General features: G+C 35.2%; 1 protein-coding gene across 1 annotated transcript in view; it reads right to left on the bottom strand.

The window, feature by feature from the left end:
* Positions 1–16756, bottom strand: part of BNC2 (basonuclin 2) — a 325106-nt gene that overhangs the window by 216328 nt on the left and 92022 nt on the right. The window contains exon 2 of the mRNA XM_050328920.1: positions 15610–15810. Within this exon, the coding sequence (XP_050184877.1) occupies positions 15610–15810 (201 nt within the window). The remainder of the gene's footprint in view (positions 1–15609; positions 15811–16756) is intronic.

Below are 16756 nucleotides of genomic sequence, written 5' to 3'. Positions count from 1 at the left end.
TAAATTCATTCTGAGTTTTGGAAAACTGAACTCAAAGAAGCACTATATCACAAATCACCTTTACTATTGGCAATATAATCTCTGCTGTCCAAAGATATCACAAATATAGTAAAGGTCCTAGGGAACACAGGACTACTGCTTAATGGAATGGAATGGAATGCATTAAAACCAGCTCAGATTTCCCTAAAAATATTAATTCTACTTGGTGTGGGATATGCAGCACTAGCATCCTGATTCACCATGCTCAGATTTTAATCATGCAACCCCCTTCGCATTGCTGGATGAGAAGTAGAAATGACAGCAATAATGGGTCAGAGGAACTACTTGCTGCTAAACTGGAAAGCTCCTTTCCTTACTGCCTACAGTAAAACAGCCCATTAAGAGTTGCTTTTTGATTAAAAACAAGTAAGCAATTTCAACTACGGCAAAGTGACATGTTTTAACTTGACATTTTGTTAAGGATGAGTACCCTGTGAAGCTCATGAAAGAGTGAAGAGATTCAGTGGAACATTAAGATTTACTATATATACTCAATGCCACTGTCACTCCTGTGCAAAACACGTCAACCCGGAAATATCTGACTCAACAGCCCTAAGGTTATTTAGAATAGAAAGTGAGATTTTTACATGTTTCACTTTGATGCCATGAAAGCAGCTGCATTAAGTTCTCTCAGTGGTTTTAAAAACCAAAATAAAATGCTTGCTCTGTGTTTTAAAAGTTTCTGTGCAAATGTGTGCCACCCACCCAGCCGGTAATAGCTTACATTCACCATTTTCAGAAAGCATAAACACAGCAGAGAAGGAAATGATAATATAAAAACAGCCTGGCACATGAAATGAGGAAAAGCATTGTAGAGTATCTGGCAAGACAAAGAACACAAATGTTATTTTATGAAAATTAATAGCATCTGAAATTATACTCCCGTCCCAGTACTCTCACCCAACCTCACACCCAAATTAAAGGTATTTTATCTAATTCCCACTTGAGAGATTGCTAGAAGTGGTAAGTCACAGCTGTGTTGACAATTGAACTTCTTGAACACAGAATACTGTCACACTGACACACTTTGCAGATGCTTCTTTAGAAGCAGCACCAGTCACTCAATTTGAAATACCTATCCATAAAGTAAACTGGTAATTTCCAGCCTCTTCTCCAGTTAAAGTCTTCTTTACAGTTCTGGAAACACACCAACACTTCATTATGCCAAACTTACTTGCATTTTGATTGGAATTTGACAGTGAACTCCGTTCAACTCAGTATCAGACACCGCCGAGAACAGACCCCACTTACTCATGGTTTTAAGTAGATACTCTCTCCTTTTTTCCCCATAGAAATCTATAACAGACACCTTCAATTTAAAATACAAACTAATTAACTATTCATTCCACCAAAAAATGCTGGTATAATCTTGATACTTGACTTGCCAGGAGAATTTAAATTATGAATAGAACCATCTTTCCTTAAAAGGACAAGAGACAAAATAGCACTGGTCATCAAATTCTGCACACAACTAAATGATGCTTCTTTACAATAGATATCAGTATTTGCTTTGATATACTTTGTTTCAGGAAATTGTACTCTCACAGTACTGACTTTTCATCAGTCAACAAAATCACAGTTACCTATGGAGATAGTTGACTGTACATGTAACTGGGAGTATACTGTCATTGACTGTATGGAAATTACAGTATCGCTAAAACATCTGCACAGTAACTTCACTTTTGAAGACTGCAAGCATTTCATCCAGTTCCTAATATGTAATTTTAAATTTTTTCTGGAGCTAGAACCACTGGCTTCATCAATGTGCAAAACCAATGACCAAATCCAGTGCTATTACCATGACTTTTAATAATTACGGCAACCACTGAGGCTTTACCTTCACAAAGTGAAGGCAGACTTTCTAGACCACAGCTGTTTAGCACAATAGTGCTGACTTCTGCCTCATGTTCTGAGTGGCTTTATGATAGTCAATGACTATCATCAGTAAAACTTAGTGCAAAGCTCTTGCAGCACTATGTTTCTTACAGAGCTGACCAGCAGCCGTATATCACTCCAGTTAGGAATCAGGGACCATGTTTCTCCTAACTATATTACAATAAGCTAACTGAAAAGCTTAGACTGCAATTTAGCTAGTATTTTTTAAATCCTTACTTTGTTTTTTAAATATTTTAAACTACAGGAGTTTGTATGCTTTTGGGGCCATAGATGCCTAAATTTCCAGTTGCCAATTTCCATATCTACATTATGGTAGCAGAAGAAGAAATATTCTGAATTCCAATCTGAAGAATATAATTAATAAGATTAGTATTTTTTAAAAAATAATGAATTAGCATATTTAATTTGTTACCATGGAACCACACAGCTCTTTTCAGTGAGTCACAGAGAGCATAAATAGTTAACAATGGATATTATTCATAATTAAAAATGAGATTCCTTATGAATCAATTACATGCTTAAAAAATATAGAGAGGTTACGTACGTAAGTTATCTGAAATGATTACAGATAATATCAGAAAAATGCACTTAGAGTAGATAAAGTAAGATAATATGATGAAATTGTTTAGGACTTGGATCTTTTTAAGGACTGCAGTTATCTTCAAGAGAAATATTTTCCAAATTGACTACTGTGATTTTCTAGATATGTCCAATCTCAGAGTTATGGTGGTTACACAGATACATTATGTACTTGATTCATTAAAAAATTATTTACAAGGATGCTGTATGATTGTAATGCGGATTTTTTTGCATGGAGGTTGGGGTGTGTTATAACTCTAATTCAAAGGAGAAAAAAAGGACAGAATTCACAAAAAGCATGTAGACAAGATTCAAAATGGCACACAGTGTGTGATAAAAATCAAGTATGGAACATAATGGGACATATGGAAACATATCTTCTGTGCAGAGAAGGATGAATCACAAGTTCACAGCTGGAATTTATGTGGATCCTTATTTAGTGGAGCATCTGTAGCCACTGTTTAGCTACATTCCCACATCAACAACAAAACACTGCCACAGAAGAGAACACATGCATCAAGCTCCAGCTGGTATCTGCGCCCACCACTCCTTTCTTTTCCCTGAAGCCACATTTAGTCAGTTTTCTTTTTACAGTTTGTAGGTGTATAAACATGCATATGCAAGTCAGTGGATAGAAACAAAATGTCACACTTGACCATTGCTGAATTTTGGAAGGGAGGGGGATGTGGTATAGAAGGGACAGGTTCAGAAAAAAAAAAAATCATTTAAAATCAGTCTCATGTCTATACTGCTACTTTATACATTTACATATTTAGTTACTTTGCGAACTTTACATTGCAGAAAAGTTTTATTTCTATTTCTGTTCAGTATCATGAAAAAGGCCTTCAAAAATGTAAACTGAAAAATCATAGGAAACATTATTTACATAGGTCTGTTTCTAGAAACCAAATTTCAACTTTCTATTTATTAATTTGCATACCATTTGAATTGCTTTAACATTTTCATACCTGACTTTCAGCTCCTCTGCACTAGCAAAAAGCAAAATAAGGATGTGCAGAAAGACATAATTTCATGTCTAAGCAACTTTCATGCAAAAGATACATAAATACCAACTAAGATGTTTGAAGTGGGGTTAGTTTTGGTTTTAGGATTTACTTTTTACCATCACTGCTGTCTACACTGAGTTAAATAATTTTCTTGTACTGTCTTCTGAAAGATTTCATAAAACGCAGACAGATTATGAAATAATCTGTCATACATTTTCATGCAAAATTAAAATTGCATTTTAAAGTTAAAAAATTCACAGCACTGAGTTATCAGAAGATTACTTTTTTTAAATAGCTAGCATATAGCACAGAGTTTCTTTAAAGTGTATAATTAAAATTTGGAAGAACCTAGACTTTAAAGGTCATGCTTTCAAAAATATTGCATTATTTGAAACAAGAGTACAATGCTCTAGTCACTTCCCCAAAATTTACTTCTATAATTATTTCTTAATTTAATATTTAATGTGCTCCACCACAGAAAAAGCAAAACATGAATTACCTCTTCCTGAGGAAAGACTGTAGGAAAAACCCTCACACCGCTGTTGTGATTATAGACTCTAGTTGTATTAATTTCAGTGACAACAGGACCATACACTTAAAATTAGAATTTTCTACTGTTGTAAAGTATTGTTTTTCAACAGAAACGTATAGGTAGAAGACTTTAAGACACTTTGGGTTTGACCTGTAACAGTGTACTGACAGGCTGACTACCTGAAATCAGCTTTCACCACAGAAAAAAATACATAGAAATTATTTTAAATAAACTGTCAGATAAGTCTGATGAGGCAGGAAAATTACCAACCATTTTTATTATTGTCTGAGCATTTTCTGTGGTTTTGCTCATGTTCTAAAATACAGCTTTTACATCTCTCCTTAGACAATCAGACTGAGAAGCCACTAATGAAATTATTGTCATTAACAAGAAAATATACCAGAATGTAGCTATTTCATTTTTTTCTCAATTTTTAAGGAAAAGAAAACAAAAAATGCCATTTTACAACTACTGCTATTCCAAAACTGGAGAAGTAGCATTTTCCCTCAAATGAAAATTCATGTATCATCAGAGAGATTCTACATTTGTCAAGTTATTGTAAATAACATCTCTAGATTCCTAAATACTAATTTAATATTGCAAGAAATTTTTCTTTTTAAATATTTAAGGGAAGACAATGTCTTCAGAATGCTGTATCAAAAGGTTAAAAAATACACATTTCTAACTAAATTTAAATGTTTTATCCCTCTAGAGAAAAATCAGCATCTCAGTAGACTCCAGAGCAGTATTTTAAGAGGTCTTCCAAAATAGTATAATAGTATTCTATTTAGATTACTTTGTCTTTTGTGATTAAAATTATTTTATATTCTAGGAGGAGAAAAGCCAAGTAACAAGAAATTGGAAATTATACACTGGAAACAAGTACGGCCAGTCACATATATTTTATAATTTAAAACAGTGTTTACTATTCAGCTATTCCTATTCTAGTAGAAACAAAACATTTTTTAAGAGTAGAACAATTATAAGAAAATGTAGTAAGTAAAATCTATAAGATCCCATGTCATACCTTATTTCTATATATGAACAAAAACATATATGGTGAGTTGATGGGGTTTTTTTCCTAGCAGAAAGGAAGTGATTGATAGATCCCAGGTTAAAATTTATTTTCCTTTAACAATCTGATCATTCATTCTCATTCCTTTCTCACCCTTCCCTGCTCCACCCTGAACTGAACTTCAGCATTGCATTAACAATGGACTAGTGGATAGGAGGATCTATTAAAATGAGTAACTGACTGCATAAGGTACTTCCTTTGCAGTATGTTCCATCTGCATGAAGCCAGTGTTTTGGTGTGCTGGCTGCTGCTGTAACCAGTTCTCTCACAGATACCAACGAAGCTGTGCATACATTCTATTTTTTTAATGCAAATTATGGCTTTGGAGAGGTCATGCCTCAACAGCATTGAATTAATAAGCAGCCAATCTGTGATATAAATAACATATTTAAAATAATTAATCACCTCAGATTATTATACTGTTTACAGAGCATAATCAAAACTGTTACGTATTGGGTGTTTCTTTATGGCATTCTGCAAAAAGATGCAGTATAGCATATGAATAAATCTCTTTTGGGGGAACTTCGTATAAAGAGCACTTTTTCCTGCTATCTTTAAGGACACCAGCAATTAAAGAGTGAGCTCTTTCATAAAACTATTTGTACACCAATGTTCAAGTTACAGTTAAGGAACACAGTAATTCAGAAAACATATTTCAGTTTAAGGTTTTAAATGCCAAAAAACCCCCACCTTACCCTAAACCCTGAAAAAACTCTAAGCCACATTATTTAATCTTGAACACAACATAGAATCCCTAAAATTTGCAGCACAAAAGATAAAGTTCTTACACAGTTATGTTTTTCCTGGTTTAGAAACAGTAAGCCAGAAGTTGCTTTTGCTTTTCATACCTGCTTTCCACAACCCCTTCTTCTGCGTATTCTAATTTAAAAGAAAAACTAATAATAGATAAAGCAACACATAATTTGACAGCCTACCAGTTAAATTCTGACAGGGTCAATAAAATGAGAGCTTGCAGGAGTCCCAGATGAGGAACACTTTCATGAATGCCTCCATTGTGTAAACTCTCAGTATATCCTGCCTGCAAATGACAGTCATATGCCACCAGCTGCAGGAGGCATTCCAGCAATGTCAACTGCTGTGGGGCATTAAGGCAGGGTAGATGAGTTGGTTCTTCTTTATGTTATTCCCTGGCTAGTGCAAGAGCGGTCACACTTTACTCATTTAATACTTATTTTTCTAAAGACTATGTTGTTTATTTAGAAATGTAAGAAAATATATAAATAAAGTCTTACTAATGGAGCTCCTCATTTTAATAGTAGTTTTATTATATAAAGCCAGCTGGAAGTCATTATTTTTTTCCTTGCATACTCTTCATTAGTTTTTACCTCCCTCCTCCCCAAAACATCTATTTCAGATGGTCTTATCAAATTTATGTATTTTAAAAAGTAAACTGTTCAGGGAACAAACAGCTACTAAATGTTATGATAGGAAGTGTGAAAACACGTCCATTACTCAGAAAACTGTTGCTACCACTTCTGAGGAGACTGTTTTCCTAAGAATTCCATTTTACAGATTGCCACAAAATTATTTTAGAGAATTTCTGCAAGAAAAAAAAGGCACATTTTTAAGAGCTAAGTCTGAACATAATGATATGTTTGTGCTTGTAATTGCTTTTAAATAACTCACTGAAGTCCAAACTGACTTAATTCTCGCCTACTAAGTTCTGTGTAGAAAAAATAGCATTCAAGTATTTCAGGAGTTTAATTTTCCCATTTTTCTATATATTTATTTTGTCAAATAAACACATATTCCACATAGGGGAATACAAATAAAATGAGGTCTTCTTTTTAAATATTAGCAATGCCTTGGTTAAGAAATGGTAGAAAGCAGAAATCAAACTGAGATGCTTTTCAGCACCTTCAGTGTGATAATCCAGGACATCACACATTTTTATCATACTTTTTGCATACAGGCACACTAAATACAAAACACTGAACTCGCCATGTCAGCACTTACATTTGGCCTTCCTTGGTCCTTCCTATAGTCCCTTATAATCAAAATTGCTTTAATTATTCAGTTACTACCAAGAAGAGTTTTTCTTTTAATACACATTCAGATATACACATAGAAAGAAAAACTGCAGGGAAAGAAACATGAGGAAAGACATTAATAAATAAAGGATATCAATAATGATCTATCTTAAACGACATTTTGCCGTTGTACTTTCACAAGAGCTGTAACATCTCACAAGACATCCCTCTGAAAGCAGCAATAAAACTGCAGTACAGTACACAAGGTTTTGTATTCTGTGCAGGCAAAGGGCAATGAATATGCTAAAAGGAAATCAATCTGCATAAAAGGATCTGACAGTAGCATCTTCAGGTTTGTTTGGTTTTTTATATATGTATTTCTAATTAGAAAACAGAGATGATACTTTAGGAAGCCAAATTTTTATGTAAGCAATAATAATTCCTTTCAAAATGCTATTTTATTGATTAAATCACCTTTTATCCTATTGTGTTTCTACTTTTTCTTTAGAAAAGTTGGCAATTCCAATTAGCAAGGAGTCTTGTAAACATTTCTTCTACAACTTATTTCATGTTGAATTACCATGCCCAAATTCCATTCTGAGATTTCTTGTTAAAAAAATTCAAAACTTCAGAGGTAAACTGAAAGCAACCATAATTTTGCACTGACTTCCAAGGTAACCCACGAAAAACTGAGCTTTCAGTAACGACACATAAAATCATACAGAGGCCGATAATGTCTAAAAGCTCACACCTGAATAGACACTTTAACACAGAAACATGTTGAATTTCTGGATTTTGATAACCCAGGAAGCCAGGTTTAGATTTCTTTAAGAAAGTGCAATAGCTAGTTTTATTTTTAAATTATGTCCATCTTCTTGGTGCTAAATAATAGAAAAGACTGAAACACACAAGAGCAACTTTCTTTACCACTGTAGAATCTTGTCTTGCAAAATACCTGCACATTTCATTTCATAAAAGTTACATACACACAGAAGGCTTACAGAATTGAGCTCCTGGTTACAGCTCACTCTGCAGGCTAGTATACTGCTATCTGTGACTCTGTACCTAAACTATATGCTGTCCTTGATGCATGACAGGGCCTCCAATGGCATGAATGGAAAACACATGCTCAGATCACAGTTAGGATATGGTCCTTTATATTCTATTTTCCTCTCACTGGTACACCAAATGTTGAATTGTTCAGATGAAAAGAACTACATTGTATGGCATTTTCATTCAAATTGTTCCAAGACAGAAGTATTGCATTTTAAAGTTACTGATCTTTAAGAAATACAGTATGGAATGCATTAAGAAAATACATATGCAGAGATTCGGGTAATCTATCTCCTTCCCCGGAATTCTGGTGAAATAAAGTTTAAAAACAACTACCACAAATAAACAAATATTGTTCATCACGTGTGCCTTGCTGTTCCCCAAGTTGTTAAAAATTACTGAGAAAAAGAAGAACAAGTAAAGCTCTCTTTCCAACATTCGTCGCAGTAGGTATCACAAAAAAATGAGAGCCATTTACCATGTGACTCAATTTCTTTTATAAGGGGCATATTCCAAGATGCACAGGTAGGCAGACTGCAGAGCCCATCTCTACTGGCATATTTGTGATGTGGTCCATTTCCAAATAAATATCATCTCAAATATCACAGCAGGTTTACCTGCCAGTGACAGTACATTTCAGCTTCAATGACAAATTCACTGTAAATTTTCTCAGTTTCCATAAAGCTCCTTAAAGTATCTCTTATTGTTCACTTTGCAAAAAAGACTGCTGACTTCTGTGTGGTACACAAGAAGGAACAGCAGGACCATAATCATGACATTTTCTCCTCTGAACTCCCATGTTCTCTAAGTGGCAGATGACACTCTCCTTTCCTTTGCACAAGTGCACAGATACGCATCATCAGTAGAGGATGGGGATGCAATGGCTTCCCGAGAGGGTCAGAATAGCATCAATGGCACACTGTTGGCAAGTTCACACTGATCAGTGCAATTCTGAGATGCTCACTCCTCACCCTCCAAAAGACATAGCCTCTCTATGACAAGATATTGTGTGATACAACCATACAAGTGGCACTGTTTCCTCTGTCAGTGAAGGAAAATAATTTAGAAAGCAGTTGTCAAGTAATTCAGTAAGGGAAAGGAGGCATTAGGGCATTACAATAATGAGTGAGGTGAGCAGTAAAGCAGCACATGCCTGTCCACTGGCTGATGTACAATCTCTTATTTTGGACATTTGTTAGACAGACAGATGTTAAGCTAAAGAATGCATTTTACCTCATTGAAAACCTCAGACATTCATTTAATAAAAATACTTTTTACGTTTACTTCTTTCTACGGGCAAACTGGGCAAAAAACCAAACTCAATTACAGTTTATCTAGAAGCTGAAATTTTGTAATTACACTCTCAGAATTAGAGCAAAAAGCTGCATTACTGATTCTCTTTCTGATACAGTAACAATGGAATTCTCCCTTTTTCCTCTGTTTCAACCTTTTCTTTCTTGAGTCAGTATAATTCATCACCTCCTGAGTATACTAGGAGCCCCAAGTTTGGAAATTCTACTAAACTGTGAAGAACCATTAGTTTGCAAGGCAAATCCTTTAATAAAAGCACAACCACTATTGTTTGAGAATAATAACTGAGCAAAGAAAGCTAGAAGGCTATACACTGCATATGTTTTGAGCATTTCTAGTAAAAAGTAAAAGCTCTTTAAAGCTTTTGTTTCAGATTCTACTTTATGACAGCAGTTCTGTATCAGGGAACAGAGTGTTCCTTTGCAATCAGCACAGTGTCACAATGACCTGGCAAATGCAGATGCTTTCACTATCACTACAGTCCTTGCAATCTTGCCTCAGCTGTGACCCATTCACTTTTGCCCCAGCTTCACTAAGATGCCTTACTCAGCATCTAATTAGTTAGGGAAGATTTGCCTTGGCTCTTAACCCTGACATAAGAGCAGAAGACTCTTGCTGCTGCTTTATACCAGATCTGTTCTGTCATTACATTAATCAAATCCCTATAAAACTATACTTATGATCAAGTAACTATTAAAATACAAAATTAAAAAAAAGAAAAAAATACATTTTGGAATATTAAACACTAGTGCTTATTGCACAATATAATTGAGCATATTTCAATGCTTCAAGCAGGTTTTACAATTTTGTGCATACATATCTCCAAGTTAAGCAAAGCTCTGACAGTGTTAGCACATCATTAACAAAAATACAGAATGGCACAAATATGTTCAAACACTGTATGTGAACATGTGCAAGATCAATATGTATAGAGAGGAATGGGAAAGAATTTGCCATGTTTTAGCTCTCTTGTAAATCCTGAACACAGTAAGAGAAGCTATCGAGAGGGATTTTTTTACTTTTCATCATGTATCATACACATAGCCATGTATCTATCATGACATGTACTGGTATGTCTAGTTGTATACTCCACAAAAAATATCCTGCATTTTTGTCATGTAAAGTATTTCCCAGTACCTCTATTCTGAAGTACTTCAGAAGCAGAAAAAAATTGTTGATGCACATATTTTTCATTTGATAAAAAGACTAGTACACATTTAAACCATGCTTTACCAAAACACCCAACAAAATTAAAGCAAGTGTCTGAAATAAGACAACATAACCTGATAAAGTTTCTAAATTCATACTAGCACACAAATTTATTAATGAACAACAAAAAAATCCCACCCCACCTGTGTCCACTATTCTATAAAATGGTGTAATAAAAATATATATAGTTATATAATGTTTGCTGATGCTCACTCACAAACGTGATTGTTAACCACCTTAAGCTAGAAAATGCATTTTACCAATGTTAATCTTCCTCACAAAATATTCATAGTAAATCTATTTATGGTATTACAGCCTGTTGTCAAATTAAGTTTCAACTTTTTACATCTACACCTATAGTAAAAGAATAATTATATACTACAGTAAAATGGTTAATTACTTAATAAATGTTAAAATTGCATAGAACCTCAACGATCAGCAGCCCAGAAACATTTAAAAAGCTTTCACCTTCAATCTATTAGATATTACACTACGCTATTTTTTTAATACTGGTTCAATAAACAGTTTATGTGCCTATGTCTACATTAATGTCAGAAACTATCAGATGGAAGAATAAAAGTGCAGCTCAAAACAGGCAGTGAACATTGTATGCAGTTTAGTATTTCTAGCAACATTAATGCATACTCCACATATTGTAAGTATTATTTAGTTTTCCTTGGAATAATCATGCATTTATGCAAGGAAAAAAGTTGAATTTACTGTACCATATCTCTTGTGAACAGATGCGTCTATATTAATATACATCATTGATTTAATTTTTAGTTTTCTTGGCTTCTCGCTCACCTATCTAGAAGTGATTTCTCTGGTGATAACTAACACATCATGCTAATGAGAGAATCTAATGTACAATAGAGAAATGTCACTACTAATAATATTTGCATGAAGTTAAATAAAGCAACTGTAAGAGAATGTCAGACAGTTGTTCTTTAATAAGATACAGTTACACAATGAAATTATGTTGTTAATTTTGTTACATCATTGAGTGAATCCTAAATTACTATATAATGATGCACAGATCCATTTATAATTCTGTATACTGCTTTTTCACTCTCATGTTGAAAATAGCTTCTGGAAAGGCTATTACCTTTTTATCTGAAATGGATTAAACATACTTCTTTCTCAGCAAAAAGGCAGATGGCTCTGGCATTTTGTGTCACTGTGGGTTACAGCCATTTCTCTTATAGTCTCATTTCTGAAATGACTTTAAAGTATTTTAGCACATTACAGCCCTTAAGGTAAATAGATGAAGAAAAATGACATTTCTTATTCTAACAAATACACAAAACATTTATGAAAGTAGACAATCACAAAAGCCCGCTTTTTTTTTTTTTTTTTAATCAATCAAATCCAGACGTTCTTTTCTGTTATTAACAACTCCTTGCCAGAACTAGAATGGGCAGTGCGTGCCCTGGACTTAACCAGATGAGCATGGAAGAGAAGCCAAGGGTTTCTGCTCATTCTCGACCTGTCACTGATCAAAGTGACCCGAAGAAGCACTTCTTTTTAAAAGTTAAGATTTATGCCCTTTGAGGTTATCAGACATTCTTCTGTATACAGAATGGGATGACCCCTTTCAAGCAAATCACACACTTTTACATGGACAAAAGGTGCATAGGCAAAACAATGCAGTCAAGTGACCATGTCATAAAATTCTCACAGGTAATTTAGGAGACTATTTTGCTTCTCCTTTCACCCCACCAAAATCTAAATTTGTTCCGGAATGTGGAGATATCATTTTCTTGTGTTTCCACTCTCAAAAGAAAATAGTCCCAAAATAAGTACCATTATATTTGTTATTAATAGCCCAAACTTGTACAATCAATCCTAATTTTTCTAAGACACATGTCACAATGAAGTTGATTTTCCTTTTATTCTGAGGAAAGTTATTCACTTCTATATTATGCAAAGTGCAGTGCAGTGTGAGTTGAGAGGTAGGAGGGATTACAAGGTTTTGTTTTGTTCTAAATAATTCTTCTTACCATGCTTCAATCTTTCCACTAAAAACGTGCTTGAGATTAAGTTAGAGCTCCCAGGAAAAGTGATGGAGCTCAGAATTTGTTTGCTTCTAAAATTCATGTGGAAAAGCAACATTACACTTAGAAATTTAAAAAAGAAATGTCTCTAGCATTACTATGTCTAGCTGGAAACATTTTCATTAGCAGTTCTTTCAAACCATGCCAAACTTTGCTGCAAGTTATGCACATTTCATAACTTCATGTTATTTGTACTCATGAAAACAATTTTTCTTAAAGCATAGGAGAAATTGTAAAAATACTTACATTTCCAGAACATAGATTGAAAATAATTAACTAACAAATGAATGAAAATAGATAACAGAAAATAATATTCAAGACTTTAGTGATTTATAAAGAAACTCTGGCACTTAGATACAAATTTGCAGCTGCACTTGCACACAGCATGTGCGACCTAGCAAGTTGTAACAGCCTTAACAAATCAGAAATATAAGACAAAATGTTATACTTAAAAAGGAGAGAAATGCATTTAGCAAAATAACTTACCCTCCTCTTAAAGGAATGATGAAACCATACTTGGACTAAATATGTTTAGCACATGATAAATAAACAAACAAAATATGGCAAGGATATTAACAGGTATGCAAATGTATCAAGAACAGACTTCTAAAAAATAAATCTGTTCCACGTTATCACCTTTGCAGTGCTACTTGTGTGTATACCAATTCACACTGATGTAGCATCCACCACACGTTTAGTCATTTAGTACATTACTTCTCGCTTTCTATACAGTGTACAATATGAGCACGCATGTTCAACAATGTAAAAAAATCCAGTTAATACTCAAGAATTAGTATATTAAAAATATTATTTACAAAGGAAAATAGCAACCAAACAGCCTAGCCTATGTGTATAAACATTTGGCTAGGTTTAATAAGCTAATTGTCTCAAATTATTGACACATTGTGATGCTCTTCTATTTAGTTTTGTTTCCTTTCTTTGTCAGTGTTGAACATTTTCTAGTCCTTCAGAGACCACACAGTCTAAATCTGTTGAAAAAGATCTAATACTAAACAGGCAATCTAATACTAAACAGGCAATCTAATACTATTTATGTGGTTCATTTGTCATTTATCAATTGATTGTTATCTGGATCTAGTTATGTTAACTCTTTTGTGGCTGAAATGGAAAGAACCTTTCCCCAACCCCTAAAATTTAACCCCATTTCTTGCTAAAAGAATATAGCCGGTAATTTGGATAACTTCTTTCTGTGCCATTGTCTAATATCAACATAATCAAATATGTTATGTATCACAGACGTGCATACAGTTGATAATGTTTGTAAGCAGAGCAGTAGCAATTCACACTTCCTAGTGCTAAGCAGCGTTTTTGAAATGTGCATCTCTGCAAGGAAATGAACTTTTTTACTTTCAAGAATGAGAAATTGAACAGGGTTGCTTATTTGCCTTACGTTGATTACATTCTATACCAGCATACTGTATCAGCAGTAATCAGGGTCCCTCTACAGGATATATCAAAATATTTCTTATTCAAATGCCTTCATCCTGTCCTGAGCTATACTGTTTAAATGGTCATCCACAGGCAACCGCTATTGGTTATTAACTATCTGCTTTGGAGTTTTTCTTGGCTTTAAAGTTTGGGGGTTTTTAATTAAATTATTGTTTTATGGCCAGTATTCAAGCATTCCTTGTTACTGTACCTATAAAAACCTAATTACTTTCCCTCTCTTTGTTTAATGTACAACACCTCTCAGGTAAATTATTTAATTCATCTCATGTCTAACATTAAATAAAAGTCTAATATAAATATACAAATTTACTAACTCCTCTTCTGGCGAACACAATATTTCAATTATTATCCATCAGTGTCAGACCATAATTGGAAACTAGTTTTCAGAAGGGCAAAACATCCCCTGGTAGGGAGTCACCCTGTTAAAAACCTCCAGGTTGAACTTCCCTCCCCTGCTTGAGCCCCATCCGAGCTGAAAGTTTCTCTCTTTCTGGTTTTTTCCCTCTTTTTTTCTTTTTTTTTTCCACCCCCTTTTCCCTTACCCTTCACCCAGAAGAGCCAAGCGATTGTGTAAAATTAGCTGTAACACACAAGGCGCGTATCACCAAGCGTATGGTACAGAGACACTGGCTCCTGTGATTAATTATCAGTTATAACTGGCCTTGCAGTAACATTTTCGCTTTCCCGTCAGAACCGGCATACCAAGCTGCCTTAAACGCGGCCCCCGGTGAAGGAGCAGCTCTGGGGAGGACGCCAAGGCTCAGCTCCGCAGAGAGAGGGGGAGCGAGACAGGGAGCAAGCGGGGAGAGGGAGCGGGAGAAAAGAGACCCGAGGACTGAAACTGTCTCTTCTAACAACCCTCAGCTCCATGCTGGCAGCAGCTACAGCAGGACAGCTCGTCGCTCCTTCCCTCTCAATAAAACTGTGTTCTGCCACATTAAGTAAATTATGCCGTTGAGAGAGGCCCCCTAAATTTAGTATCAGTTTGATTTGGGGGTTTATGTGCTCAGGAAGAAAAAAAAAGTAGTTTTGCTGGGATAGCAGATACTTTTATTTATGGGACGGGGGGGATAGCGAGGGGAAAAAGGCTGGAACAAAACACAAGCAAACAAAGAAAGAGAAACAGTCTTACTAGGAGCAAAGCTCTATTTGGAAACTTTAAAACAAATGCTTTGCTTTTACTTAAAGCTTTCATATTTTTTCTTCTCTTAAAAAGGAGCCCTTAGGGAAGAAATGAAGTAACCATGCACATTCCAATGACATAGTTATGACAGTTCAGAGGCTAACTATGTAGTGATGAATGAAACAAAAATGAAACATGGAAAGAAAGAGAAAAAGCAGGAGAAATAGAACACAAAAATGTCATGTTTTAAAATAAACGAAAGTAACATACCTGTTGGGACATTCTGAATAAGAGGTTGGTGTCAGTGTTCTGCCATGTCCCCATGAAACCAGAGTCGGTCGCTGCCGTTCTTGTTCCGAACTGCATGGAGTTGTCAGTGCAGGAGTCTCTTAAAGTCAAGTCTCTTGCCCTCTTTCGCTCTCTGTGTCTCTGTGTGTGTCTGTCTCTCACATCCACTTCTGCCTCTTCTGACTGAAAAGTGAAGGTGGATTTTTTGAGCCTCTTGGCAGCCAGTAGCAGGAGTGTAGTGTAGTTAAGAAGCTAGCTGCACTGTGCGTTTCATTTGGGAAGGGGGGATTCAGGGGAGAGGGTCAGAGCTTCTTTTGCACCTTCAGCAGAGAGACCCCTATCATTTATGCATAGATTGTGACTCCCCAGGCTCGCCTTTGCTCAGTTTAACAGCTGCCTGTCAGGTGTGCATGCAGCACTAAGGAGACCCAACCATCAGCTTCAAACTCTCAGCCACTGGATGTCATTGGATAGCAGAGCAAAGAGTCAACTGCACTGCTCCACTGTCAGGCACCAAATGACATCCTGCACTAACCCTTCAGTCTACAGATACACAGATACACACACACGCACATTCTCTCTCTAACTAGCACAATGATCACAGTGAATTGGGAGAAAGAAAAGGTTGTGGCCCTTTCCCTGTCTTTCGCTTTCTTTCTCAACAATGCTGTCAAGTACAGCATGTAATATCTGACACTTGCCTACACACAGATTAGAGAACCTTAAAAAAACCCAAAAAACAGAAAAACACCCACCCCCCCAAAAAAATCAAACCAAACCAACAAACAAAAACACACACACACACAAAAAAAAAGAAAAGGAAAAAGCAAGCAAGGAAACTACTAAATACGGTCAATATTCACTCAGAAGTAAAACATAAAAGTTGGCCTGGTTATTTTCTAAGTATTAGTCAGAAAACAATTGTGGCATAGTCAGTTTCTATCCCAAATGAAACTCTTACCAAAGAGGGGAAAAAAACATGATCCAACTCCTTTTGAAATAAAACTAGAAAGTCACATGAACATTTCATCTCTCACACCCCTCTCTTCCCTTGCCCACTGCTAAGTGTATTAAGAAGCACTGCGAGCAAGAAAGGACAGAAAAAATGAAAAAGCTAGCCCTTCCTTTC

Source organism: Myiozetetes cayanensis, unplaced genomic scaffold (genome assembly GCF_022539395.1).
Source record: "Myiozetetes cayanensis isolate MyiCay16 unplaced genomic scaffold, myiCay2020 scf4, whole genome shotgun sequence".
NCBI classification, from domain to species: Eukaryota; Metazoa; Chordata; class Aves; order Passeriformes; family Tyrannidae; genus Myiozetetes; species Myiozetetes cayanensis.
This window is presented reverse-complemented; position numbering and strand designations above follow the sequence as displayed.